At 45.0% G+C, this 27,473-nt stretch overlaps 1 protein-coding gene across 1 annotated transcript in view; it reads right to left on the reverse strand.

Moving 5' to 3' along the window:
• Window positions 1–27,473, reverse strand: part of EFTUD2 (elongation factor Tu GTP binding domain containing 2) — a 38,978-nt gene that overhangs the window by 473 nt on the left and 11,032 nt on the right. The window contains exons 3-27 of the mRNA XM_046675507.1: window positions 25,965–26,130; window positions 25,224–25,302; window positions 23,886–23,961; window positions 23,334–23,399; window positions 22,548–22,583; window positions 20,615–20,705; window positions 19,564–19,646; window positions 17,100–17,266; window positions 15,189–15,313; window positions 11,663–11,726; window positions 11,189–11,279; window positions 9,484–9,619; window positions 8,153–8,280; window positions 7,210–7,403; window positions 6,241–6,352; window positions 5,702–5,842; window positions 4,964–5,065; window positions 3,708–3,790; window positions 2,818–2,904; window positions 2,454–2,580; window positions 2,167–2,254; window positions 1,413–1,531; window positions 1,185–1,279; window positions 542–695; window positions 249–356 (exon numbers count right to left, since the gene is read on the reverse strand). Of these exons, the coding sequence (XP_046531463.1) occupies window positions 249–356; window positions 542–695; window positions 1,185–1,279; window positions 1,413–1,531; window positions 2,167–2,254; window positions 2,454–2,580; window positions 2,818–2,904; window positions 3,708–3,790; window positions 4,964–5,065; window positions 5,702–5,842; window positions 6,241–6,352; window positions 7,210–7,403; window positions 8,153–8,280; window positions 9,484–9,619; window positions 11,189–11,279; window positions 11,663–11,726; window positions 15,189–15,313; window positions 17,100–17,266; window positions 19,564–19,646; window positions 20,615–20,705; window positions 22,548–22,583; window positions 23,334–23,399; window positions 23,886–23,961; window positions 25,224–25,302; window positions 25,965–26,130 (2,718 nt within the window). The remainder of the gene's footprint in view (window positions 1–248; window positions 357–541; window positions 696–1,184; window positions 1,280–1,412; window positions 1,532–2,166; window positions 2,255–2,453; window positions 2,581–2,817; window positions 2,905–3,707; window positions 3,791–4,963; window positions 5,066–5,701; window positions 5,843–6,240; window positions 6,353–7,209; window positions 7,404–8,152; window positions 8,281–9,483; window positions 9,620–11,188; window positions 11,280–11,662; window positions 11,727–15,188; window positions 15,314–17,099; window positions 17,267–19,563; window positions 19,647–20,614; window positions 20,706–22,547; window positions 22,584–23,333; window positions 23,400–23,885; window positions 23,962–25,223; window positions 25,303–25,964; window positions 26,131–27,473) is intronic.

The raw sequence follows: 27,473 nt of genomic DNA on the forward strand, positions 1-27,473 counted from the left end.
GGCAGAATGTCAGCCAAGCTATTTCAGGAGCCCTGCCTTAGGGTATCGTCACAGGAGAGGGGAAGGCTCTCTTTTCCAGCCAGACTGGGTGCCAGGTATGGTTGCCTGAGACCCGTACAGATCGCATCTCTCTACACTGTACAGTAAACTGCTCTCAGTCTTTGGGAGAAGGGTCCAAAAGGAAGAAATGAAGAGGGGTCTCAACAGGAGAGGGCTGAGAGGTGGCAATGGGCCTGAAGGACACAGACCTTCCTACGACGGGTTTTGATCATGAATTCCCGGGCCAGGTGAGGAGCTGGCTGTGGCTCCAAGGGGCGGATGACAATGCTCTTGTCCAGAGGATCACCAGGAACAATCTGAAAGGCAAAGAAAGGGGTTTCAGATGGTGCAAGCAGGCTCCCCAGAGCATTCAGGCCTGGAAGCAGGACTCTTCTCTAGGATATTGGAAATCTCACTTGGGACTTGGAAGGGGAACAGGTCAGAGGGGATTGGTTTTGTACAGGAGGGAGGCCAAGCTGGCCAGCCTGCCCCTTTTTCTCACCTGCCAATGGTGGAAGACAGACAAGGAAAAGGCCTGCCCCTGGGTATGAGTCCGCAGATCAGTCTCAAAGCCAAAAGAGTCGATGGCTGGGATGAAAGCTTTGATGGTGTAGAGAGGGGAGCCTGGGATGGGTGCATCCTGAGTCACATGCCCCCTGAGAGAGAAAAACAGGCTGAGTCCCTACCTACACAGGCTAAAAGCAGAGAAGCAATCTGCCCCCAAACGTACCCCAACCCAGAGTTATCATCAAACAAAGAATAAGCACAAATGCGCTAGGGAGGGCAGAAAAGGCTTGGCGCTCGCAGTGTAGTTCCCTATGAAGTCAAAGGGGCAGTGACCTCTGGGCAAGAGTGGGAACACTGATGGGACAAGGCCCTATAGACATTCCCACCATTGACACGCTTCAGTACTTTCCCTAGGAGCTCTCCGAGGAGGGGGGACCAAGAAGGAATCTCAAATTTTAATTTGGGGAAAGCTGGGGATTGGCTCATTCCTTTCCTACTTCATTCTGAGAAATCAGCTCCCTATGTTTCAGAAGTGGAGTGTGTGGGGAAGACCAATCTCCTCTTCCCTGCAGTAGCCAGTTACTTCTTCCTCTGCTCTTGTCCTCTGCACACACCCTAACATGCCTGGGGCTGCTCACCTGCGCCTGGCCAGGACAGTATAAACAGCAGAGACACAATCTGCAGGAGCCTGGACCTCCACGAAGTAGTAAGGCTCCATCAGACGAGGAGTGGCCTACAACAGAGCAAGGAGGCTTCCTCAGCTTGGCAAAGGCTGAGACCGAGAACCTGGATCAAAGGAAGGCTGGGGGTCTGTAGTCTCGAGGCCCCACTTCATGCTCTGGAGCAGGCTTGCCCTGCTCGCTTACCATGAGGAAGGCAGAATAGACAACTCTCCTGGCTGTGGGGATGATCTGGCCTCCGCCCCGGTGCAGGGGCTCCTGAGCAACCACTGCATCCAGGATCTTAAACTTGACATTTCGAATCACTGAAAAGGAGATGGGGCAGCTGACTGAGGAGTGGTTCTGGTGCCAGTCAAGGGCCCACAGGCAGAGCAGCAAGGAGCCTCTTGCAGCACTGCGGCTGTCTTATGGTCACAAAAGAGATGGTACAAGATCTCCCTGCAGATGGGTGTTCTAATAGACTGTACAAGGCGTGTAGCAGAGGTCAGAAGGTAAGCATATGCTGTTGGTTTCAGGCCATGCTCAGACATCACAAAGATTCCTTAGAAGTTTATGTGCTTCTTTCCGATATTTAATTATTTATGGATGTAGAATAAGTTCTGGGAATTGCACATTTGTTCCCATTAGGTCCAATCCTGGTCTGTGAACCACTCCAATCCCACGCTCCTCTTGATACCTCTCCTCACACACATTCCTTGTCAAGAACAAGGAGCAAATATCAGTCTAGAAATGACTTCATTTCCAGGATACACTAAGTGGTAGCACCAGGATCGGGGGGAGGGAGAAGAGAGGAAACTGGCCCAGGACATGGGAAGGCTCTGTGTGTCCCCAGCTGCTTCTCCTGCCAGGTCCCAAAGATGAGCCCACCCCCTCTCACACACGTGGGTGCAAGGACGCTAGAGGACTGGGGTGGAGGGGACCGAGGCGCTGCTGCACTTACACTCATCACAGAGGGGCCCCTCCCTGGTTCCCCACTGGAAACCTTGAACGATGCTGTCCTTCACTGAGCCAAGAAGAGCCTTGTCCACCTGCATGAAACATGAAGGCCCCTTAGCAGTGACTGGGGCAACAGCCAAAGAGTTTAAATGGACAAAAAGGTAGGTGCACCAGTAAGAGGACTCTCCTTCACCAGAAGACAGAAAATACTTTTGGGAAAAGAACACTTTGTAGTTTCTTCCACTCAAGAGCTACGAAACTGCCACAAGGCTCCTATCAGTTCTGCTGTACCTCAGAGGGCAGGGTATCATCCACCAGGATGTTGGGGCCAGTAGCATCAGGGCCAAAAGCCCAGATGGAACGGGCAGCCAGCAGATCCCAATCGTACTTGGTCTGGAAGAACTCTCCCAGCTTCTTCCTGGGGGAAGGAGGAGAAAATGGGGGTGTCAGACAGCTCTGTGATTGCTGGCTCCTGGGGCCACAGACTCTGCCTTTCTGGAAGACAGTCACCTCAGCCTACCCATGCTAGGCCCAGTGCAACAGCAAAGGGGGGACACCAAATTACTTTCTAGAAGGATGTGTGGTATTAGAGACCTGGCAGGGAAGCTGTGGTGCCCATCTCCATTCAGTCCTGGAATCAGAGCTGTGTTCTTACCTGTTCCATGTGATCTGGACCACCTCGTTCTCAATGTCCTCAGCAAGGCCCTTCTCAAGAGGCTCAGCAATCATGGTGATCTTGTTCCTAGTCAGAAAGGAAATGAGTAATGAGGAGGGTCAACAGGACTAGTAGAAGGGGCACTTTTAAGAAAAGGGTGACAGAGAAAACAGCTAGGCAGTGACATCAGTGAAAGTTACAGGGGTAGAGTGGAGCAAAAAGGGCTCATCTTCTGTTTTCTTTCATCTGAACCACTCTTTAAGAAAGTAAAGTTTGGGGCAAAAAAATATGTATATATATTTTTAAAGCTTTAAATGGTATCAGCATATTAAACAGTAAAACAGCAGGATTGCTGTTAGGGCAAAAAAAAAAATTTTATTTATTTATTTATTTGAGGAAGATTGGCCCTGAGCTAACATCTGTTGCCAATCTTCCTCTTTTTGCTTGAGGAAGATTGTCACTGAGCTAACATCTGTGCCAATCTTCCTCTATTTTATGTGGGATCCTGCCACAGCATGGCTTCACAAGCGGTGCTAGGTCTGCACCTGGGATCCGAACCTCCGAACCCTGGGCCACTGAAGCAGAGGGCACGAACTTAACCACTACACCACCAGGCTTGACCCTAGGGCAAAATTTTAAGATAGGCATATTATATAGAGAGGAGTGGCAATTCCAAAACCAATCCTGGGAGTACCTGAGGCAAAGAATTCCACAGCATCATGTCCAAAGGCACAGGGACGAGAGGGCTGGGGTAAAGCTCAAGTGTCCTAAGCACTTCTATCCCAAGACTCAGGGGTCTCTATGTTCACAGAGCTTGTGATTGGAGTGGAGCTGGGGGGAGGGGAGAGTGTCCCATATCAGTCCCAGGGTCACTATGACCCCCAGCTTACTTCTTATTGGGCGTTTCAGCAAAGCACTTGAGGGAGGAGGTTTCCACCACCGTCTCACAAAACGTGACAACAGGGTCAGCCACCTGGGAAACAAAATAAATTGTTAGGCAGGGTCTAATTTTACTGGAAAGAAAACCCTCTGCCAAAGGGAATTCTGAGGTTCCCCTGACACTACCTCTGTGAGAACCCCTTCTGTCTTTTTTTTTTTAAAGATTTTATTTTTTTCCTTTTTCTCCCCAAAGCCCCCCGGTACATAGTTGTATATTCTTAGTTGTGGCTCCTTCTAGTTGTGGCATGTGGGACGCTGCCTCAGCGTGACTCCATGAGTGGTGCCATGTCTGCACCCAGGATTTGAACCGGTGAAACACTGGGCTGCCTGCAGCGGAGCGCGCGAACTTAACCACTCGGCCATGGGGCCGGCCCCATCCCCTTCTGTCTTAATCACATTAGTGCCAAGTACAGCAGGCTGAAAGTCCACACCATCACTAAGAAACCAGAATTTATGTTCCTGAGCTGAGAGTAAGTGGGGATCAAATCCGGACCTAAATCATAGTCCCCCAAGGTTATCTTTCAACATCCGTTCAGCTGTTCCACCGAACAAATCCTGAGGGTCTGTCAGAACTGACACTAGAGACTGACTGGAGAGTACTTGTTCCATTCTCAACCCATGATGTCAGGAGCTCCTTCCCGAAGCTCCCAGGTGGCTTGCTACCGGGAAACCCAGTCTCTTCTATAGCACCAGTCCTGGGCACATCAGTAAGAGACTAAGAGTGGTACACGAGGGTATTCATTCCCACCACAGGGCCTTCGAGAAAATGTGTGTATCAACTGAGAGACTGATGCCATGCAATGGGCAGTTTAACTCAAGGGCTATATCAAGACTTGACAATGAATCCAGCAGAGCCAGCTCCCACTCTCTCCTTGAGATCATCCACTCTGAGCCCTACTCCCCAAAAGGGGTAACTTTTGTGCAGCTGTTTTCCTAACAAAAGACCAAGAATAACTCTGGATTGAGCACCTCGACTTTACACGTATGACATTGAGAATAAACCAGCAGAAGGAGCCAAACCAGATCTCAAATACCATCCTATATAGGTAGCAAGAGATCATGCTTTTCCCAAATAGACCTCCCAGCATTGTGCACTCCTCTACCCTTGGACCTTCCAGGGGAATCAAGGGTTTGGTTGCTTGTAAAATCAGTCTCGAGCTATCAGCCAAGCTCCAGGCCATGCAGGCGCTAAAGGAAGGGGCTTTACCTTGATGTCTATCTCTGAGTACATCTTCCGCAAATCATGCATCACACAGTCCAGGTAGAGCTCCCCAGTACCCAGAATCACATGCTCGCCAGATTCTTCCACCTGAAACACAAGAGCCCTGGTGGTCAAAGCCTGGACTCTCTTGTGCCAGCAACAGCAGACAGAAACAGAATCAAAGCTAGAACCCAGGAGGAGGTGCCTGAATCCACTATCAGAAACAGCCATTGCTCAGCATCAGTTCCAGCCTCTTCAGGAAGAATTGGTGGGGAGAGTGGCTTATGAGTCAGTCCTCAAGACATCTGGACCACTCCGCACTGTGCTACTGGGTGTAAGGGCACCAATTTCATTCCCATCTTAGCCATTAAGGGACAACCGTGCCCTATGTCTGTGGACATAAAGGAACTCTTTACGTCCAACTACTCAGAATGGTATGCTGGCAGGCTCAAAGTTTACAAGGATCAGAGTGAGTCACTTTTCCCTCTATATTTTCTGGAAAATCAATTCAAAGTGTACTCTCCAAGGAACATCTCTATCTTATCCAAAGATACTTGTGGAAGATGCACATGCATGCACACATCCACACACACAAACATGGGTCTCATCCTGCCTTCAAATGACAGTAAAAGACAGGGATTAGCTCCTGATACAGTTTCCAGAAGCAGCAGATGAGAGATGCCTGATGGACGCAAGGACCAGTCAGCTGGGGCAAGCGAGGCTTGGCTGCTGCTGCAGACATACCTTGGTGGTGAGGGACGGATAGCTCTTGTTGACCTTGCGCAGACCGTCCAGCATCTTGGGCAGCTCTGAGGGGTTGACTGGCTCCACAGCAATCTTGATAACAGACGTGGTGTTGAACTTCAAGGGCCGGAAAATCTGAGCCTGAGATAGAAAACGCACAACAGTGAGGGCACCTGGCCTGAGCAGGCACAAAAGGTGCACGCGTCAGAGAGGAGGTGAGGACCTCCCCACCCACGACCCATGGTGGTGCTTGGAGGCAACATGAAGGGCCATTTATTGCCGTGTATTTTGGCAAAACAAAGAGAGGAGGAAAAGAAGAAAAGGAACTCCCTCTAATTCCTAGCCTCTGAGTCAAGTAGAGCGAGAACCCAGCAGAGTCAGATCTAGAAGGCTGAGCCTGTGCTGAGGCCTGGAACCAGAAAGCAGCAGTGACTCCGGGTTAGTCCCCTGCAAGTGCTGATGCTTGTTGCTCATGTGTGCTGTGGTTCCTTGTGACCCTCTAGCTTAAGCCAATCCAGTTGCCTCTTCAGAAACTCTACCTCCTCATTGCCTCGTGGTTCAGTTATAGTCGCAGTCTTCACAATTGGCTGATCAACACCTTCAATCAGAACCCAGTTGCCAGCAGGAACACGGTTCACCTCAATGTGGTACCTGGAGCAACATCCAATAAGCAGCAATAAGCACAATACTCTTGGGCAGAGTGTTGATTCCATAAAACTTTACCCAGCATCCGCTATATGCCAGGCACTGAGCCAGGAGCAGAGGAGAGTCTAACAGATACATTCTAGCAGTGGAGGGATGCAATAGACAATCAATCATATAACCACACATACATGTGATCACAACTGATGGGTGACATAAAAGAAAAGTGTAAGGTATTATAAGAGGACAAAATGGGAAAACCTAATTCCTGTTGGATGGTGGTGATGCTGCCCAAGGGGTAGAATGTAAGGAGATGCCAAAAGCACCACAGAAGATACTGCAACTCTCCCAGCTTTTCTTTTTTTTTGTCGTCTTCTTCTTCTCCCCAAAGCCCCCCCAGTACACAGTTGTATATTCTAGTTGGAGGTCCCTCTGGTTGTGCTATGTGGGACGCTGCCTTTTCCCTCCTCCAAATCCACTTCTGTTCCCAAGAAGGTAGAAGAAAATTGAAAAGCTGGGGGACAGCGTTTCACCGGTTTGGATCAGGCCTGATGAGCGGTGCCATGTCCGCACCCAGGATTAAGATGAGTAAAAACAGAAATTCTGCTACAAAAGTTCATACAATCCATCCAAAATGCAAAGGCAGGGTCTTGGCATTATCCCAAGAACAGCTGCCTTCTGACCCTAGCAACTTTGGGTGGTGAGAACTAGAAGTCGATAGATCTGCTGAGGGAGGGTCATCTTAACCCCTAGTGTAGGGAGCCAGGCAGCTACTGTGTTTTCCAAGCAGGACCACCCCTTCCAGCTTCTCGGGGAGTTCAAGTGTAGAGGCCAAGGCACGCCCTGTAGGCTCTGGTTGGCATTACCTGGCCACGGAGATCCAAAGGCGGCCCACGGTGCATATCTGGGAGTCTTCCTCATCCTCCAGGGTGTAGTTCTCCCCCAGCACCTTCACGGGCTGTCCAGCATGGATGGTGCCACTGAGCACCCGGCCAAAAGCATGAAACTGAACTCCATCATCTGTGCTGTACATCTTGGTAGTGTGGCACATCAGGGGACCCTGGAAGAGGGGATAAAGTACAGCTTCAACCACACATACTCTTTGAGTAAGTACCACTGTCTCCATTGCCTTGATAGCAACAACACAAGCTCTATGAAGAGGCAGCCCAGACCTAAAGGAAGATATGGCAATCTCCTAGGAAAATTCCAAATGCCCTACCCCCTGCTTAGTTAACAGATGTCACAGGCATAGCCAACAAACTCTTTTCCTTTTTTCTGGGGGAATGAGGGCAATGGGGAGAGAGGCAGGTCTAGGATGGCAGACTGGCACTGTTAACTTGCAAGATTACAAAATTAACTTGTTCCTCCAAAGATGTAACTCACAGTTCTTGACTGGCTTTAAGTTTATGCTGAGAAACTAGATTGTCTAAGGAATGGCTGGGGAAGATTTTTTAAAAGCCAGGACTGACGAGATTAGCTACCATTCGTTGGAATCTTTACGATCTCTCAGGCATCATGGTAAACACAACCGTAACACTTTTTTAAATCTTATTTAACTCTCATAACAACCACATACATATGATTATCCTCATTTTATAGAGCAAGACTCTCAGACTCAGAAAGAATGGATAACGTTCCCAAAATCATACCACTAGTAGTGGTAACATTAGGCTTTGAATTCAGGTCTGTCTATGGTTACGGGAAGGGGCATGCAAAGACAGCAAAGAAAGCATTGTTTCTATGACCAGAAAAGAGGGCCCCCATCCAGGAGGGGAAAAAATCAGAGAACTGGGGGCCAGGTTCCCTTACATCAGGGTCACAGTCGCTCATGGCCTCGCCAAGGTCGGAGTCCACACCACCGGTGTAGGTGTGCTCAATCTTGGGCTTGGCGCCCACCTTTGGAGAAGGGATATGCTGCACACACATGTCCACAAAGCCTGTGGAGGAAGAGAAACCCATTACTATACACTCTCGTGGGTAAGTGAGCGCTGAGTTATTGGTCCACTCATGATGATCAGAAAGCTAAAAGTGAGGGGACTGATTTTCCACTCTAAAAGCTATGGTACTATGATTCTAGGAGGGAAGTGATACCCTGTTTCCTGGGAATATGCTGCTAAAAGGTTGGAGTCACCCTGACACAAGGGAAGAGCAAGAAGCAGGTCTCAGTGGTTCCTTGAAACTCAGCTGACAAAAATTTTAATCCACCTCTATCAATCCATGACCTTTTATTGAATATAAGCACTTATACTGAACTAAATAAGTACCTCATCTCTTCTTTATAGAACAATCTCCGAATTTACTCTTCCCCTTTGAGAAACACTGCACAAATTTCTGCTCAATAAGTTACCCTCTTTTTCTAACAGCCAATAAGCCATGTTAGAAAGAACCTCCATTAGCACCTTGGGGCAGGCATGTCTGCTTTTACTTGTTATCTCCTATGTCAGATTGATGGCCAGGCCAGAATGAACTACTAAAATTATGCACTTTTGGGGTTCAGACACTCAATACCCACCAAATGCAGAATCAAGAGGTTGCTGAGAAGGCCCCTAGCCATCACTTTTTCCTCCTCCCTTATTTTACAGATAAGAAATTAGTCACAGAAGAACTTGGTGGCTGGCTCAGGGTCACCCCAAGGGAGGGCCAGGGCCAGAGCAGCATGGAGACTCAGGTCTCCTCTCAACCAGTCTGGTGTTTATTCTACCCTATCACCTGCCTCACGTGCAACTAAAACACAGGAGAGAGGAGCTCAGGGGAAAGAGAAATCTGAGTCTACAGTCCAAGGCTCCCCAGTTCTAGCCTGGTGCTTCTCCCACAATTCAAATCACCCATGAGCCCACCTTCCTCACTGCCCTCTGGGGAAAATACCAGAACCTCAAAATCTGCTTCCCTGTCTCCTTCACTTGCATGCTGCTCCTGGAAGGGAAATTTAATTGCTTTTGTTTGCCAAGGTAGAATTCTTGGTACCATTCAACTAAGGAAAGAAGCTAGGAAAAAACCCAAGTGTTCTGTTTGCCGATTTGTTTATTTAAAAGACCTCAGATCTCTGAATACCAATATGGGGTAAGGAAAAGTTCCCTATGGCGCATGTGGCGGGACATGATGATGAGATGATGTTAAGGGGGCCATGGATTCTTTATTACCTGTGAACTCGCCAAAGAACTTTTTGCAGACCAGCCTGAGCAGGGGGCGGATGTTCAGCTTCAGCTCTTCCTTGGTTAGGTGGATGCCAAGTTCATCCAGGGTCCTTGGGAGGCTGGTGTCCACATCACCCACAACCTGTGATGGTACCAGACACCATGTTAGCTGCAGTGATAGCCCCAGTGTGGTGTTACAGAGGAGGACAAGGGAGGGCCGAAGGGCAACTGGAAGGGTCCCTGCACTAGGTTCTCTTCTACAGAGAGAGCTCTTGACAAGGACAATTTGGCTTCAAGGAAATCTTTGGTACCAACCCTTCAAACAAACCCTGGGTGGGTAGGCTTAGTTAAATGCCCACACCAACAATAAACCTGGCACTCTCAGATGGACTGCTGTCAGTGCTGCCCCCTGGTGTCTGAAAAGCAGCATCTCATCCCACTCAGGAAATCCCTTTCTCCTCCCTATGTAGACACTTCTCAGATTTAGAGGATCACTCCACAGGAAGGCACCAAAAAAGGTCACCTAGCAGTCCCTCTACTGTGAGGGCAGGGCCAAGCTAAATCACCCTCAGCAGATGCAAGGTCCCTCTGAGACAGACTCCATAAATTTCTTATATTAATCCATTCCGGTCTGACACAAGATACTGTTTTCAGCACTAACAAATTTTTTTTTTTTTTAAAGATTTTATTTTTTCCTTTTTCTCCCCAAAGCCCCCCAGTACATAGTTGTATATTCTTCGTTGTGGGTCCTTCTAGTTGTGGCATGTGGGACGCTGCCTCAGCGTGGTCTGACGAGCAGTGCCATGTCCACGCCCAGGATTCGAACCAACGAAACACTGGGCCGCTTGCAGCGGAGCGTGCGAACTTAACCACTCGGCCACGGGGCCAGCCCCAGCACTAACAAATTTTAATCATGTTATTTTGTCTTGTTGCTATGTTTTACTATTTTGTCAGCTGGAATGGCCACACACATTCTGTGTATGTGTGTGTGTTCCCTGTGGACAGTGCTTATTAAACACTTGCATATTTTATAATGTCTTGGGAGAAAGGTCTATATGAAAATTCCTGTACAACATGAATTCATACAAATGCAAAATTATACTCTTCTCTCTGGAGCATCTCACATGTTTAACTACATCCTTACCACTGTCTGATGCACCCTTTTCAATCTGACAAACATCACACACATACATGCTGAGAACAGTCACTAAAGCCAAGCTCAGACAGCCATTCTTCCAACGACTGGAAAATACTTCATTTTATGGAATGAACCATAATTCATTTAATCAGATCCTCATTGATGAACATTTAACTTATTTCCAGTTTTTTTCTTTTCCAGTTGTTATAAATAATGCTATAACAAACATATATAGAGAGAACCTAGGGGACTTTCACAATTACAGCTGTAATTTAAATGCCCATAACTGAAATTATTAGTTCTCAAGTATCACATTCTTTTGAATAGTCAAAATCTCTGCACAAAATTTCTCTAGGTTGTGCCTTTTCTGTCTTTTGTACCTTCTCCCTTTACTCCAAATTCAATAGCACATAGAGGACTGCAGTGTTCTAGATGCAGGAGACTGGTAACCAATCACCCTCATATTTAGTAACACAAAACTGAGCAGGCTCAAGGGCGGGGGAAGTCTAAGTTCGCCAGCTTTTCTACCTTGTGCTTAAAGGGCAGACCTGAACCAGCTGGTGTGACACTCACCTGAGCGAGGATCTTATAAAGGGGCTCCAAGATAAACTCCACGAAGCTCCTCTGGGAGCTGCTGGTGGGGGCCTTCTTTGTGAACTTTCGCCTAAGGAGGAAAAAAAAGAGTGAGGGTAATCCATGAGGGAGGGGAGACTGTCACTGACCCCAATGGTGTATCTCCCAAGTTATGAATCTGAGCAGGGCCAAAGGGAAGGAATGTGTGTGTGAGCATAACATTTCCAGAGAGATTCTGTGACGGCCTATGGTATGATTCTCCGGCATGCCTGAGCTGAGCTGTGAAGACCTCAAGAGAAACAGCCTCTCATCCTGTTAGAACTCATAAAGCCAGCCCACTTTGAGGAGGAAAGATGGTAGTTCATGGCTAAGAAAAACATAGGTTTTAATCTTAGGAACTCGTTCTCTGTCTGCCCTCACTTACTGGGAAAATGGATCACCCCTCTAGAGAGTCACTTCCCACAATCTACTTACGTCTTGGGGTTGAAGTAGATGTCACCCCAGAGTCTTTTAGCAAATTCCTGGTAGTTAATATCACCTATAAGAGAGGCCATACAATTAAAATCTACCTAGCAAAGTATTGGTCAAAATTCTGTTTCAGGTGCCACAAGTGGTTTGCAGCTGAAGAATTCTAGCATTTTCCTTTCCAAGGTCCAGACATTTCCTTCTACCCAGTCAGGCAGACAAGGACAGTGAGATACAAAGAAGGACAGGACTGGCCCAAAGTTGACAAGCCTGTGCTGGAGCCAAAATGAGCAGCCCAGTGGCTCCATCTCCAGCAAGCATAGGACTAAGCTATGGGCAAGAGTATGCCTTATACTCCTTCCTTTGATGAGACAGGCTCAAGTGTCTCCATGCCATCCTCTGTCTGCACCTAAACCCTGTCCCTTCTGGAAGCAGAACTTAATGGTTCCCTCAGTCTTTCCTGATCCACAGTGTGCAACCTCCCAGCTGCAGCATCATGCTAAGGCTCTGACTAGCCCTAAGCCTCTAGAAAGCAGACACCTAGTCATCTGGGGAGAAGACTCCAAAGCCCACCGTTGTCTCATCTTTCACCAATTAATATTTTTAGTTTGACTCCAACCCTAAGTCAAATTCTGGTCGGACTGAAACAAGCAATGGTGGCTTTTAAAATTCAAGATCCCTGAGTCAAGAGCTCCTATAACATTCAATCAGATCAGTGACATCTCCAACTATCTGTGGATATCTCTACCCTGATGTCAGACTGTTCTCTCTCACTTGAGATGGCATAAAGGGAATCCATCACCTTTCCCCTAAAGCCACATCTCCCTTCAGACTTTTCTATCTTTCAGTGAGGCTACCACTGGCACTTCATTCAAGCTCAAAATGCCTTTCTTCCCCACTTTGTTAATGACCAAATTCTTCCCTTCGTTCCCACATTATTAGTTACTGAAACTCCCTCCTCTGTGAGCCACTGTTTCTTTTACACACCTCTATGACTGCATTTAACATGTGCTGGATTATAATCACTGGACGGAGCTGCTTGAGTATTCACAAGAACTAGGCCCAGGGCCTAACAGAAGTTTAATAAAGCTTACTGAAAGAATGAGTGAACATCCCTCCAATCTATCACCTCCTTTTCAATCTTACAGATAACATTAATTCAATATTCACAATCCTGTTTCTGGATATTGGCAAAACATCTAAACAGGTGTCCGTTCCCGCACCCTTCCTTCTCTCCGGTCTATCTTCCATCAGCTTTGCACATATCACCCCACCCTAATCTTTAATAGCTCCTAACTGACAACAGCATAAAGTCTAAATTCCTTAACTTAGCATTCCAAGCCCTCTTCAATGTGGTCCCAACCCAGCCTGCCAGCAGTTTGACTTGAAATCTTCTCCTTGGTGAAACAGTCCACCGTCAATGAACAGGCCAGGGCTCAACACCACCTGCCTCCATACCTCCTCTCTTAACCCTGCAAGTCTGGAATTCCTGGCTCTCTACTCTCCACTTGTCTAAGTCCCCTCTCCTTCAAGCAGCCTTCCCTGACTCCTTGGTCACTGGAGCTGACTTCCCCTCTGAATTCCCTCCGCTCTACCTGCCTACAGCAGCTACCTGGCACTCAGCTGATACCACCTGACACTGCCATTCATCACTCTGTGGGATTCCGTCTACCCACTGGACAAAGTTCCTAGAAATCAGAGATTATTCATCATGCCTTGTTGTATTCCTAGCAAGAGGACATGGCATCCATTTCCACAGTATGGTGTGATAGAAAAAGCACCAAAGCATATTCTAGTCCCAGCCTCATCGATAAGTTCTATGACCCTAGGCATAATTTTCCCTTATGTAAAAGGAAGGGGAAGGACTCAGTGATTCTCTGATATTCCTTCCAGTGCTGACTTTCTAGAAGTCCATACATGGATGTTCATGATAATAAAGTTGGAGGCCACAGCTGGCTCCTTCTTAAATGAAGAGTGTATTCAAAGGATGAGTAATAATCTCTCCTGAGGCTCAGGGGCACTTTCAATAATAAATTGAATTATCAACACATTATAATTACAGACATGGTCTTGGATTTTGCTTCACATGCTGATACAGAAAACATTCAGAAACATATAAACTGAAACCCTGTTCAAATGAAGTTCGTTTACTGTCCATCTATCCATTTTTTTAAAAACAGCCACCTGGAAACAACCAAAATATACATCTAATGATGAGAAAATAGTTAAGTTATAGTACATCTATACAGTGTACCAATGGGCAGTTACATAAAATAATTTTTATTCTAATACTGAGTGAATATATCCTGTGTTATAATACATATATACAACATGATCTCATTTATGTAAAACACTCAACAGAGAAAGAAGGAACTACAAAATGTTTGCCACACTTATACTAATGACATTATGGGTGAATTTTGCTTTCTTGACTAGATTTTACTGTACTTTCCACTTTTCTACAATGAAGATGCACTAAATACGTACATATTAAAAAAACAGACAAAGTTTTACTCTCCCTTTTTTTTCACAAGGGCAAATGTACCCACAGTGAGAATGAGGCAGGACAACTGAGTGGCAAGAACAGAAGCCCTGGAGGTCCAGCACCTGTCAGCTGTGAGACCTCCCACAGAGCCTCTCTCCTCGTCTCTAGAGTCGGGGGTGACAATGATCCCTCTAAGTAAGTGCAGTACTTGACGCACACACAACACTCAGGAAATGGCTCCTACTGGAATCTGAGGTGAAGAGGGTGGGGGCCTCCTGAGTTAGGAAGTGGTCCCAGGGCTCTGGTATCGAGGCTCCAGGGACCTCTGAAAACACTGAACTGGGCATCCCAGCGGAGGCTTGTTCCTGCTGATTGCAAATCCCATGTGAGTTATCAAGCAGGCCTACAGAAGCCCTACGTGCCCAGATATAGCTGGAAAGACAGCTAGAAGCACTACTAGTGGGAGAGATTCCATCTTTGAGGAAGAAGTCTGAAAGGGCTTTGTGGGCATGGATAATTCCTTTTTGACAAACACGGTCTTCCTCTAGGAGAGATCCTTATTCTAAAATGAGCTCCCTCTTCACCCATTTCTTCTTAGTCACCTTTACTTTTCTATTGTTTAGAAACCATTTAGGGGCCGGCCCCATGGCCGAGTGGTTAGGTTCATGCACTCTGCTTTGGTGGCCCAGGGTTTTGCCAGTTCGAATCCTGGGTGCGGACATGGCACCGCTCATCAAGCCACGCTGAGGCGGTATCCCACATGCCACAACTGGAAGGACCCACAACTAAAAATACACAACCATGTACCAGGGGGCTTGGGGCTTTGGGAGAAAAAGGAAAAATAAAATCTTTAAAAAAAAAAAAAAGAAACCATTTAGCCTGAAGAAAGGGTCTGGGGCCAAAAAAAGCCCCAAATGTGACAAGAACAGTTGATAAAATGCTCCATCCAGAAGGGGACCCTGGCATGAAGCCAATTTCTAAACCACTCAGCAGGAAAGACACATACAACTCTGGGGAAGCTGGCGAGACAGACTGCCAGCCAGTGCTTACCAAAGGTGTCAGCGTAGATCTTGGCAAAGGAGCCCAGCGTGAAACAGATGCTGTACTGGGAGCTGGAGAAGCAGACATTGCCCAGGAGTGGGGAAAGGATCAGGTTCTCATCAGTGGAATACATGCTGCAACAGAGAAAGTCGTGAGTGCAAAGCCTGGCTGTGCAGCAACACTGCCACCACGCCAGGTGAAGGACAGGGAGTCAGTATCACAGCCTCTCTCCAGCCCTCACCCACAGAAGGGGCTTGCATAACACGCTCAGCTTTGCCAACAGCCTGGTCCAAGAAAGTGACATGATGGAGTTGTTCCCTAACTCCTAGTAACCAGCTGATTTCCCAGAGCTGGTGACATTCTGCACAATCTTGGAGAAGTTAACTACACCGGACAAAGGGAAACTTGGAGGACAGAGACAATGATCTTGGAACACAGGAAATGAATCTAACGTGATCAGAGGAACACATTTTAGAGAAATCTCAATTTCACAAATACAGACATGAACACCAGTATAAATGAAAGAAAGAAAGAAAAAGCAACTTTGCTCCCCACTCTCACTGTCCCACTCTTCTTTACTGTCTTGTTTAGCTTTGTTTTACAAATTCACGTTAAAATTTTGAGTCTTAAAAGCCATGCAGAAGCCACAGCACCCCAAGTTCACTACCATTTATAAGAAAACCAGTCGTACAGAGGGATCAAATCCAAAATCCTAGCCTTACTGACACACCGTTCTATGGAACTTCTTAATTTAGAACTGAAAGTATTGGCTTATAAAGAGCAGTTCCCTCCTTCACTCTACCCCGCTCCCAAGTTATGCTCCCCAGAGACAACTGCTTTCAACTTTTTTAAAGCTGCTTTTAAAGCATTTACCTCCATATGTCTAAATAATTTGTTTATGCTGCTATTTCTGGTTTAGAGGTTTAGACATGACTTCTTGACTTCCTATTTTGGTAGATGAGGATTTTAGCCTTTTCCCGCTCCTTATGTCCTTTTTCTAAAATAAGTTTATCATTTCATCTTTTGGACTCCTGATGTTATGCTGGGCTCTCATCATTCTCAGCCCTTCCAGCAATAGGGAGAAGATATCCCCGTTGAGAATTAGTGCTACAAACTGGGGAGGCTCCTAAAGGTCAGTCTTTCTCTGGCCATGTAGCTACCATCCCCAACCCTCTACCAGAGAGGTGTTCTCTCAGTAGGATGGCCTCCTACTGGGCCGTTTGAGAGGCCTCAAGAAGTCATCCAGTACATCCTTCAGCCTGTAGAGAAGACTGTCTTTAAGATATATTTAACCTATTCTTCAAAGTCACCTTGATACTGTATTGTAAAGTTTCCCAACCATCGCTCATACTTATTAACTTGAGCCTGAAATTCACCTTGTTGAAAAGCAGCTCTATCCACAGTAACAAGAGCAAACAGTTCCTTCATTTACTGAGTCTGTTTGTAAGATAATAGCAGCTAATGTTATACACCAATCAGTTACTGTATGCTAAGCACTATGCTAAGTGTGTTACATCAAGTATCTACCTAATTTCCTGTAACACTCCATTAGGAAAATATTATTATTATTGCTCCCTTTTTATAGAGGCAGAAACTGAGGTTCTACAAGCTTAAGTAATTTGCCCAACTTTACACGGTTGGTAGGAGTGAAGATGAGACTGATTCTAAAGCCCAAGGTTTTGAGCACAACACTAAATTGAGAATGTGTGTTAAGTTGTACAACTGGTTAAGGTACAGAGTTAAGAGGCAAAAGCTGTGGAGTCAATGCCTGTAGAGCCCAGGGATGTGTCTCTAGCTTTGGCCAAAAAGTTCATCAATGCATGCCAGGAAATCAGAGTTGCCCCCAGAGGTGTTCAAGATTAGGATTTATAAAAACCAGAGTCTCTAAGGAAAGGAAATCCAGTCTCAAGGTCCCAATACCTTATTAATCCATTGACCTCATCTACAATGTGGCGCAGCTTGTAATAAGCGTCAGTTGGAGGCAGCTTCAGCTCCAGGATCAGCCGGTCAATCTTGTTGATGCACACGGTGACGGCCAGCCTCTCCTGCACTGCGTGCTTGATCAGCCGCTCTGTGTTCAGCATCACCTGAGAAACAAAAGGCTCAGAGGTGGTGATAAGAGCAAAATGGGCAGAAGGGTCCAGAGCAGAGCTAAAGAGGGTACTATTTAAAGACATGTAGTATGAGGAAAAGAGGACCCAGGGAAACAGATTGTTGGGTAGAAGCAGACAGTATTTTGCCCAAAGGCAGATGCAGACACTTTAAGAGGGCATCTTGTGGGACTGAGAAATGAATACATAGATTGATGATGTGGGAGCCAGGTTTCTCAGTGCTAGAGAAGTGCTAGCCTAGCCAAGGAAGGCTAAGAAAAACCTGTGGTGCCAGAATGGAATTGGGGGTATTAGGATGAACTTGTGATTTTTAATATATATGTGTAGAAACAGTTATAGATATGTGTGGGTGTATATTATCTGTGTTCAGGAAAATGCCTAGAAGCAATGTACCCCAGTAGCAATGAACACACCCCGATCTTTGTTTTTAAATACCAGTCCCCACCATAAGGAGCCAGAGCTCCTTGGAGAAAAGGCTGACTCCAGGGTTGGGGCAGGGGAAGTACAAAATGAGTCTGGAACATTTTTTTGTGCCTAAAAGTAAAGAAGTGTTCAAAAAAAGATGGGACATGTCAAAAGGATAAAAAAGCCAGTCTGATGGAGCTCTCACTAGCCAAATCTGGGATAAGTAGAGTATCAAAATATATAAGGATTGTCTTGGATTATAATCCACTGAGTAAAATAAAAGTCCGTGTATCTATACTGATCATAACTAAACAAATGGGAAAGAGGGGCCAGCCCGGTGGCACAGTGGTTAAGTGTGCATGTTCTGTTTCAGCGGCTTGGGGTCCACCAGTTTTGATCCCGGGTGCGGACATGGCACTGCTTGGCAAGCCATGCTGTGGCAGGCATCCCACATATAAAATAGAGGAAGATGAACACAGATGTTAGCTCAGGGCCAGTCTTCCTCAGCAAAAAGAGGAGGATTGGCAGCAGATGTTAGCTCAGCACTAATCTTCCTCAAAAAAAAGGGAGCGAAGGGATAGCTCTTCCTTAGAATTATAAGAGTTAGAAAATCACCATTAGCAACAATCATAGAAATAAGACAGGAATGATCAATGGATGATAAAACTAGCAGGTAAAGTTTAATAAGGAGTAGAATGTACATATAGACTCAAGATAGCTCTACACAAATTATTTATCACAAAGAAGAAAACAGCAACTTTACACGGGGAAACCTGGCAGACCCACCTTAACCAACTGATCAAGGTTAACACCGTCAACAATGGGATAAGGTGACATCATGGACCACCTGATGTGATGGACTTATAAGAACACAATTATACTTATGTAGTATTCCTGCCAAAATAACCTAAACATAATCATAAGGAAACATTAGACAAACCCAAAGTAAGAGACACTCTAGCAAATAAATGGCTTATATTCTTCAAAAATGCCAATGTCATAAAAGACCAAGAAAGGCTAAAGAACAGTTCCAATTAAGAGACTAAAGAGACATGAAGACTAAATGCCATGTAGCATTTTAGATTAGGAAAAAAAGCTCTAGAAAGGACATTATTGGGCCAATACTGAAACAGTAAAGTCTGTACAAACAGATCTGTACGACACTAGCGTACCAAGGTTAAAGTCTCTGATGTGGGTAACCGGACTAGAGTTACGTAAGTGAATCTCCTTGTTCTTAGGAAATATATTCTGAAATATTTTACTTTCAGATGGTTCATGGGGAAAACATACACACACGTGTGAGTGTGTGTGTACAGGTACAGAGAGAGAGAATTATAAAGCAAATGAGGGTGAGTTCTTTGTATTATTCTTGGAACTTTTCCATAAATTTGAAATTAGTCCAGAATAAAGTCAATTTAAACTCTGGCTCCCTCTGCTGGCTCTCTCACCAATGACAACATGAATGAGATTAGCCAAATTACCTAATCTTTCGATTTAGAAATATAAAAGATGCCCTGGACCTTTTAAATCCAATCTCGCTCTAGTTTAGAAAAACTCATTAACATTTAAAATCCATTTATATGAATATACTCTCCTCCCTTCCTTTTACTTACATTTGTCATTTTATCTCTGTGTTTCCTGAACTACAACGGATCCTATCATTTTGAGCTTCACAGTGCAGGAAGTGAGGGACTCACACTGAGAACTGATTTTGAACTTCATTTGCTGCCCTAATTTTAGAGCAAATGTGAGCCTTCATCCCACAGACTTTCATGTTCTTCGGCTCCCAGCTTGCTCAGTGCTCTGGGCAACGTCGGGGGCAAACCTAACAGGGAGGAGGGATCCTAAGACAGTAGAGTCAGACTCACGCCTTCAGCAGCATCAATGAAAAGGACCACTCCATCTGAGATGCGCAAGCCAGCCGTGACCTCATCAGAAAAATTCACATGTCCTGCAAAGCAAGTACCAAGTTAAGCTGCCATGTGTGTAGTGGCAGGATGAGGTACAATTAACTTGTAGGTGGTCTGAGGGGGACTGAAAAGCACATGAACCCCCAAATAAGCCCTTTCCCTTCTCCCCACAGCTCCTTGCAGTATATAAAATTCCATCATTAGAGTCACATCCTTGGATTAAACTTTTATACAGAAGGCCCCCAAACACAGAAAGAAGGAAGTAGTTTACCCAGGAAGGCAAAACACATTCACATTCACACTCACACACCAGCTTAGTCTCATCATCAGTAAGCAGGGTTCTGTGGGACACAGACCATCTGGAGGCAGGATAAAGGGCAAAGGAGGGCTTGGGGCACAGAAGATGGTTCCTGGCAAGGTGCTGCTGGTGGGGGTGAGGGTAGGGAGCAGGGGCTGAGAGGGGTGAGGGTAGGGAGCAGGGGCTGAGAGGGGTGAGGGAAGTGGGCACCTCATGGGGTAAAGAAGGCCAATCTGCCAAAACTCAAGTTTTCCTATTTAAAACTCCACCCTGAGTTGGTCCTTTGCATTAGAGAAAGAGTCAGCCACCGGGCCAAGTACGCTGCTCCCACGGTAACCTGCATGTCCACCAGCAGTTGGTGTTGCCCTCATAGTCTCCTTCAAAAGACTGAGAGTGCCCAAGGCCGAGGACCATGTCTGATTTACCATTGTTACCCCAGCATCTAGCATGGGGCCTGACACAGGCTGAAATGAATAAATGAATAAGATTGCCTAAAACTTACACATTCTGCAGCAGAGTAAAGAGAGGAGTGAAATAGAAGGCTTAGACCACAGTGCTTGCTAATTAACTAGTAGAAGCAAAGGAGACAGTTATAAACGAAAATTAGCTCAATGGAGGTGAAGAGAACGTAAAAACAAGGATGTAACGTTCTGTTCTAAAAGAGTGGGAGCAGGACAAGGTTCTGATAGTAAAAGGTAAGGGATAGCCTACCTGGAGTGTCCATGATATTGAAGAGATAAGATTTTCCTTTGGTATCTGGCAAGACCACTGTTACAGGAGTGCTTTTGATGCCAACACCTCTCTGAAAGTCACAAAGAGAAAGTGGTCAAGACTTCTTCCTATGCAAGAAGGGTTCATTCTGCTCTTGGAGCTTGCCAACTGCTGGTAAATTACACTTATGCCTCTCCTTGCAGTGGGTATGATTTTTATCTAGGCCTCTAACCAGAATGACCTTGAAGATGAAACATCTTGGTGTTAATCAGCATTTGGGGGGGGGGGGGGGGCGGTGGTTGGTTCAAACACACACACACACAAAAATTAACAAGCAAGCAAAGCAGCATTCAACTTTAACAGAGGATTCAGGGTCCTAAAATCTTATCTTCCTTATATACTGAAAACAAAAGTTAGAACTAAGCATCATGTAGGTTAAAAAAAAAAAAAAATGGGGGGCATTTTAGTTTTTTTAAAAAAAACAGTATCAAAGCTGTAACAGGAAATAAGTATTAAAAAACTCTAGTCAACTAAAATATATTTAAAAAACAATAATTTTTTTTAATTTAAAAAAATTTTTTTAAGATTTTATTTATTTATTTTTCCTTTGTCTCCCCAAAGCCCCACAGTATATGGTTGTATATTTCAGTTGTGGGTACTTCTACTTGTGGCATGTGGGATGCCACCTCAGCATGGCCTGATGAGCAGTATCATGTCTGTACCCAGGATCTGAACTAGCGAAACTCTGGGCCGCTGAAGTAGAATGCGTGAACTTAACCACTCAGCCATGGGGCTGGCCCCCTAACATTTGTTGATTGTTTATTATATGCCAGCACTGTTCAAAGTTCCTTTGTTACCCATACTATGTACTTGAGCTTTCCATGTGGTCACTGAAGAAAAAGAGACAGGTGCTGGCCCTGTAGCCGAGTGGTTAAGTTCGTGCGCTCCGCTTTGGCAGCCCAGGGTTTTGCCAGTTCAGATCCTGGGTGCAGACATGGCACTGCTCATCAGGCCATGCTGAGGCGGTGTCCCACATAGCACAACCAGAAGGACCCACAACTAGAATATACAACTATGTACTGGGGGACTTTGGAGAGAAGAAGAAAAAAGAAAAAGAGACAGGAATAAAGGAGAGGGAGAAAGAGGAGGGGTTAGAGGCGAGACATAAAGATCCAGATGGAAAGAACCACCAACCAGGATGGGAAAGACAGAGATGAAGCTCACTCCTTTATACAGAAAGAAAAGCACAAAGACAGGCAGACCCATTTTTAGAGAAGCTACTCTTGGACAGAGATCATCATATGGATGGAGTCATCTTATAGATTTTAAGGATGATGTAATTTTAAAAATCATGTTGAGGGGCCAGCCAGGTGGTGCAGCGGTTAAGTGCGCACGTTCTGCTTCGGTGGCCCGGGGTTTGCCGGTTTGGATCCTGGGTGTGGACATGGCACTTCTTGGCAAGCCATGCTGTGGTAGGTGTCCCGCATATAAAGTAGAAGGAGATGGGCACAGACGTTAGCTCAGGGCCAGTATTCCTCATCAAAAAAGAGGAGGATTGGTGGCACATGTTAGCTCAGGGCTAATCTTCCTCAAAAAACAAACAAACAAACAAAAAATCATGTTGAGCCTCTGCATAACTTAGAGCATCAATGTAGACATCATCTCTTAGTATTTGCCCTATTAGGCTAAATTAAATCCAGTCAAGGATAGGAGGGTCCCCCCTTTTACTCTACAACTTGCCTTCCCTGCTCTCTTTCAAGTTACAGATCACGGGATGACTGGGACAAGCGGGAAGATAAAAAGGTGTGGGGTGGGAGGGAAAGAGGCAGTTGCGGTATGGTGTGTTATCATAAAGGCTCCCTTATGTCCCCTACAAAACTACCACTGCTGGGTGTGGTGTGGGCAAAAATCGGATTTCCCAAGGCACACTTACCTCTTGCTCTGTGAAGAGGATGTCAGTATAGCACAGCTGAAAAAAGGGAACCATCATTACCACCTAAATTCAGACTCCTCTCTCACATAAACCATCACCTTCCCTCCCCACCTCCCAGCTCAAGGGTTTCTGCCTCAGGAGGAGAAGAGATTGAAGACAGCAAGGCGTCCCCAGAGAAATTCCAGACAATGAGACCAGTGCCCTCCCAGATGGAAAATGATCCTGGATGTGTGTTTTTGAGGGATGAAGGGTGATCACTGAAGACCAGGTATGGCTGGAGAGCTAAATTATATCCAATGCACCGAAGTCGTAGAGAGGTAAAGGGAGACATACCCAGCCTTCAGGGAACCCCTGCACGTCAAAAGAGTCCATCTGGCACAGATTGAACATTTATTGCACTGAGACTTGCAGCCACACTTGGCCTCATTCACAGGCATTTAAATTTATCACAAAAACAACAAGGTCCAATTGTATTATATTTATAGAGTAGGCTATTAATACCATGACAGGAAAGAATAGGCTATAAAAGTCAGGATGTATCAGAAGAGAGAAGGGATCCCAAGCGCAGATCATCCCAAAATACTGCAGGTCAATCTTCTCTAGGTTCCTGAGAAAGTGGAAATTATTTCCTCAAAGGCTATTAATAGAGATTACAAATGTAAAGCAGCCCTTTCTAGGCATCATTATTTATAATGAGAGTGGGAAGGTCGAAGGAAGGGGAAGGGGAGAGACACCCCTGTATATTCTAAATGGTTCATCCTAAACTCTCACAGAATTTCTACTTACATCTTGGTCATAGCGCTTCCTGATTTCCGGGTGAGTCTGCTCTATTAAACAATCTACAAAACACGTCTGAAAAGGAAGAGAAGGTCAGGATCTGCCAACCACAGAGGAAAATCTACTCCACCCATCCCCCAGCTCCAGACAACCACGTAACTTAGGAATAAGGAGAGGAAGAGGAGAACAAGGAGGATCATGGGACAGCAAAGGATTAACACTGAAGCCACAGGATTATTTTCAAATGAAAGATGAAATCTTTCTTGGACAAGCATCCCCCAGGAAACGAAAACTTATAACATCAGAGTAAGGCTCAATTTCCCCTCTTCTGTCCAGATGTAGACACAAGGCTCAGGCATGCAAGTGGCTTAGAAATAGCTTCCAGCCATTGCTCAGGAAAAGCTGGAATCTCACAGCATACTTTCACAAAAGGCATGGAGGCCTCCCAGAGTCAGGAGGTCCAGCCTCACAGCCTCAAACCCCAACCTGTGATTCTGAAGGCTGAAAAAATGAGCAGGAACGAAAAGAAACCCTGTTCCAAGTAGCCAAACATTCTCTTACCTTGCCATGGTGGAGATGGCCACAAAGGGTCACATTTCTGATGAGCTCTGAGTTATCCATCAGATCTGCCAAGAAACTGAAAGAAAAAGGAAAAAAGAAAAGGGACTTTGGCAAAAGTTTTGAAATGGGGAGTGGTGCAAAGGTATTTCAGGTATTCCTGGCCAGGAACCACTTTCCAACCAACTGGAGAACGCTCAGAGGCAGATATGAATTTCTATGTCTATGCAGTTCTGGCCTTGGGAATAGAGCAGACATATCTGTGAGATGACACAACCTGTGAAATTTCATAGGGATTTCAACAGTAAAATAACGAGATTTAAAAAGTGAGAAGAAAAACAAAACCAAACATCGGAACTAACACACACACACATGAATACTGTCCCTTTCAAAATCTTCAGGCTGGATGCTATACATTTATTCTGCTGATGCCAAAAGGACTTAATATCACTTTGGGAGTTTCTCTTTTGAAACTGCCATCAGGGCTAGTTAACAAGGCTTTCAAGAAAACTCTATCTCATTAATAATGTTGAGCAGAGGACTTCCATCTTGATCAAAACCAGCGCTGCCGTTCTTGCTTATCACCCACATTAGTTCCGGCAAGTAGCCTTCAGTGACTTTGGCTCTTCGAAAAATCAAGTCTGCTTTCAAAGACTGGAAATTTTTAAAAAATCACCATGGAGAACACAAAGGAATATGAAGCAAGTTCTGAGGACAACTGAAAAGTTGTTTCGAAAATGTCTGAATGATGGCAGGTGAGTAGACCATTTCAGAAGGGACCCCACTCTTTGGACATACAAGTTGTCAACATGTTAAAAAAAAAAACCAAAAAACCAGTTTCATTATCTAATAATGAGTCAAAAGCACTTCAATATACAAGGGGCTTACAAATGCATCTAATCAATGAAAATATTTTCAAAAACAGTTTGTAGTATGAAGAGTCTCAAATATTCTATACATATATCTACCTATTTGTGCCCTCCTTTTCAAAATAAAGTTATGTTCCCAAAACACTTAGCAATCTTACCAAGTCAAAACAGGTTCTAGTGACCCCAACACTGATAATACCCAGTTCTGTCTCAAAGGCTGGCTTCTAATACCAAACTAAAGGTTTAGAGGGGAGAAAACAGCAGAGATCTGGATGATAGCCAAGAGAAAAGTTAAGATTGAACTTAATTATCCCAGCAACCATATAAGTGGAAGGAAAATTTTGGCAAATTGTAGGGAGAGATTTTGCTTTCACAACTCACTGGCTACTTGAACCACAAACCACCTCCTACTTCCATGAAAAAATGAACCCACACTATTCGTGCACACAGCCTGAGAGGCCTTATAACTTACTCCATTTCATACACCGTGACAGGTAATGTCTGCTCCATCAAAGTGAATTTCTTGGTTTTCACTGGCTTAATAATGGGTTCTAGGGAAAAAAAAAGTAGTGATGTGCAGGTAGGCATAAAACATAAAAATACAGAGCCTATTCCATTAGACTGAGCTTTCAGAATGTATGACATACGACATCAATTTCTGATATTCTAAAGGATCACTCATTTGTTGAGAAAGTTCTGGAAAGCTGTTTGGCATAAGACAGTGAAGGATCTTATGTTATAGAATAAGGAGTTTGGACTTTCCTTATGGGAAGAACGGAGAGGGACGGAATATGGGTTGAGGTCAATCTCAGTTGAAAATTTCTCCTTGCATTTATAACATGCAACGACTTTCCAGAAGATCAATGAAAATTATTAAAGAAGTAGAAAATAAGCATTGTGAGTATTGGTTAAAGGAGTTGGGATTATTTGGATAGAAAAACCTATCAGACCAGAGGGAGAACTTAAAAACAGTCTTCAACCACTTAAACAGACATTAGATAAATAAATAACTTTTATTTGCTTAGAAACAAGCTACGAATTTTACTGAATATTAAAACAGGGTTAACTGAATCTCAATCCAGAAATAGCACCTGAAAGTGGTAAAGAAAAACTAATCAATTCATTCACTGAACTTTCAAGACTGCTGATGGCCATGAACACAACTTTTCTAGTTTGCACGTCACCTCTCACAACCCAGTACCTCCTGACTTACCAGTGAGAGGCTGGGTGTCTTCCTCCTGAACTATGGTCTCCACCTCAGGACCATACACCTCCTCAGCTGTAGGGTAGTACTTCTTGTCCTCATGTAGCACCACCTCCATCCCAGGGTGATCTTCATCATGGTCTCCTACGTCGTCATCATCGTCATCATCATCCATCTAAAAGCAAGAGAGGGAAGGAGGTTGTAAGAGGTAGGCACTTTTCCTGCTCAGTGACTGACTACATTACATGAGCTAAGGGCAATGACTATGCTTGACAGCTTCTTATTTTGAGTCCTGAACTAAAGAGTCAGTGGGGCAGGTTCGAATCTGGTGTGATCCTTCACAAAGAGGAGACTGTAAGCCATGGCTACAGCTGCCTCTCCTGATCCAAACTAGCCACTTCCTAAATGTGGGCCAGTGGTCACAAGGGGATCGAGACTGAAGAGAACACATGGTTTATCACAACACACCCTTTTTGCGTGTGTGTGTGAGGAAGACTGATTCTGAGCTAACATCTGTTGCCAATCTTCCTCTTTTTGCTTGAAGAAGATTGTTACTGAGCTAACATCTGTGCCACTCTTCCTCTGTTTTATGTGGGATGCTGCCACAGCACGGCTTGATGAGCGGTGTTAGGTCTGCATCCGGGATCTGAACCTATGAACCCCAGGTCGCTGAAGCAGAGAGTGCAAACTTAACCACTACACCACCAGACCAGCCCCACAACACACCTTTTTAAGGGGAAAATAACTTCCTCTAAGGGCAGAAACAGGAATCAGAGGCCAGAACTGGGAACAAGTTCATACCTTTAAAATTTTCATTTAGATTCAAAGAATTGTTTTCGAAAAATACCTTGTGACAGATAAATAACAGGTGTTGGCGAGGATGTGGAGAAACTGGAATCCTCATAGGCTGATGATGGGAACATAAAATGGTCCAGCCACTTTGGAAAACAGTTCAATAGTTCCTCAAAATGTTAAACCCAGAGCTACTACATGACCCAGCAATTCCACTCTCGGTACATACCCAAGACAAAAAGAAACTTACGTTCACATAAAAACTTACACAAAGGTTCACAGCAGCATTATTCACAATAGCCAAATGTCGATCAGCTGAGAAATGCATGAATAAAATGTGGCACATCCATACAATGGAATATTATCTGGCAATAAAAAGAAATACTATACATGCTACAACACAGATGAACCTTGAAAACATTATGCTATGTGAAAGAAACCAGACACAAAAGGCCACATGTTGTATGATTCTGTTTATATGAAATGTCCAGAATAGGCAAATCTATAGAGACAGAAAGTAGACTAGTGGTGTCTAGGGCTGGGGGTGATGGGAGAATTGGGGAGCAATTGTTAAAGAGTATGGGGTTTCTTTCTGGGATGATGAAAACACAGTCATGTATCACTTAACGACAGGGATGTGTTCTGAGAAATGTGTTCTTAGGAGATTTCATCGTTGTGCAAACATCACTGAGTGTACTTACACAAACCTAGATGGTATAGCCTATA

The sequence above is a fragment of the Equus quagga genome, chromosome 11 (assembly GCF_021613505.1).
Source record: "Equus quagga isolate Etosha38 chromosome 11, UCLA_HA_Equagga_1.0, whole genome shotgun sequence".
Lineage (NCBI taxonomy): Eukaryota > Metazoa > Chordata > Mammalia > Perissodactyla > Equidae > Equus > Equus quagga.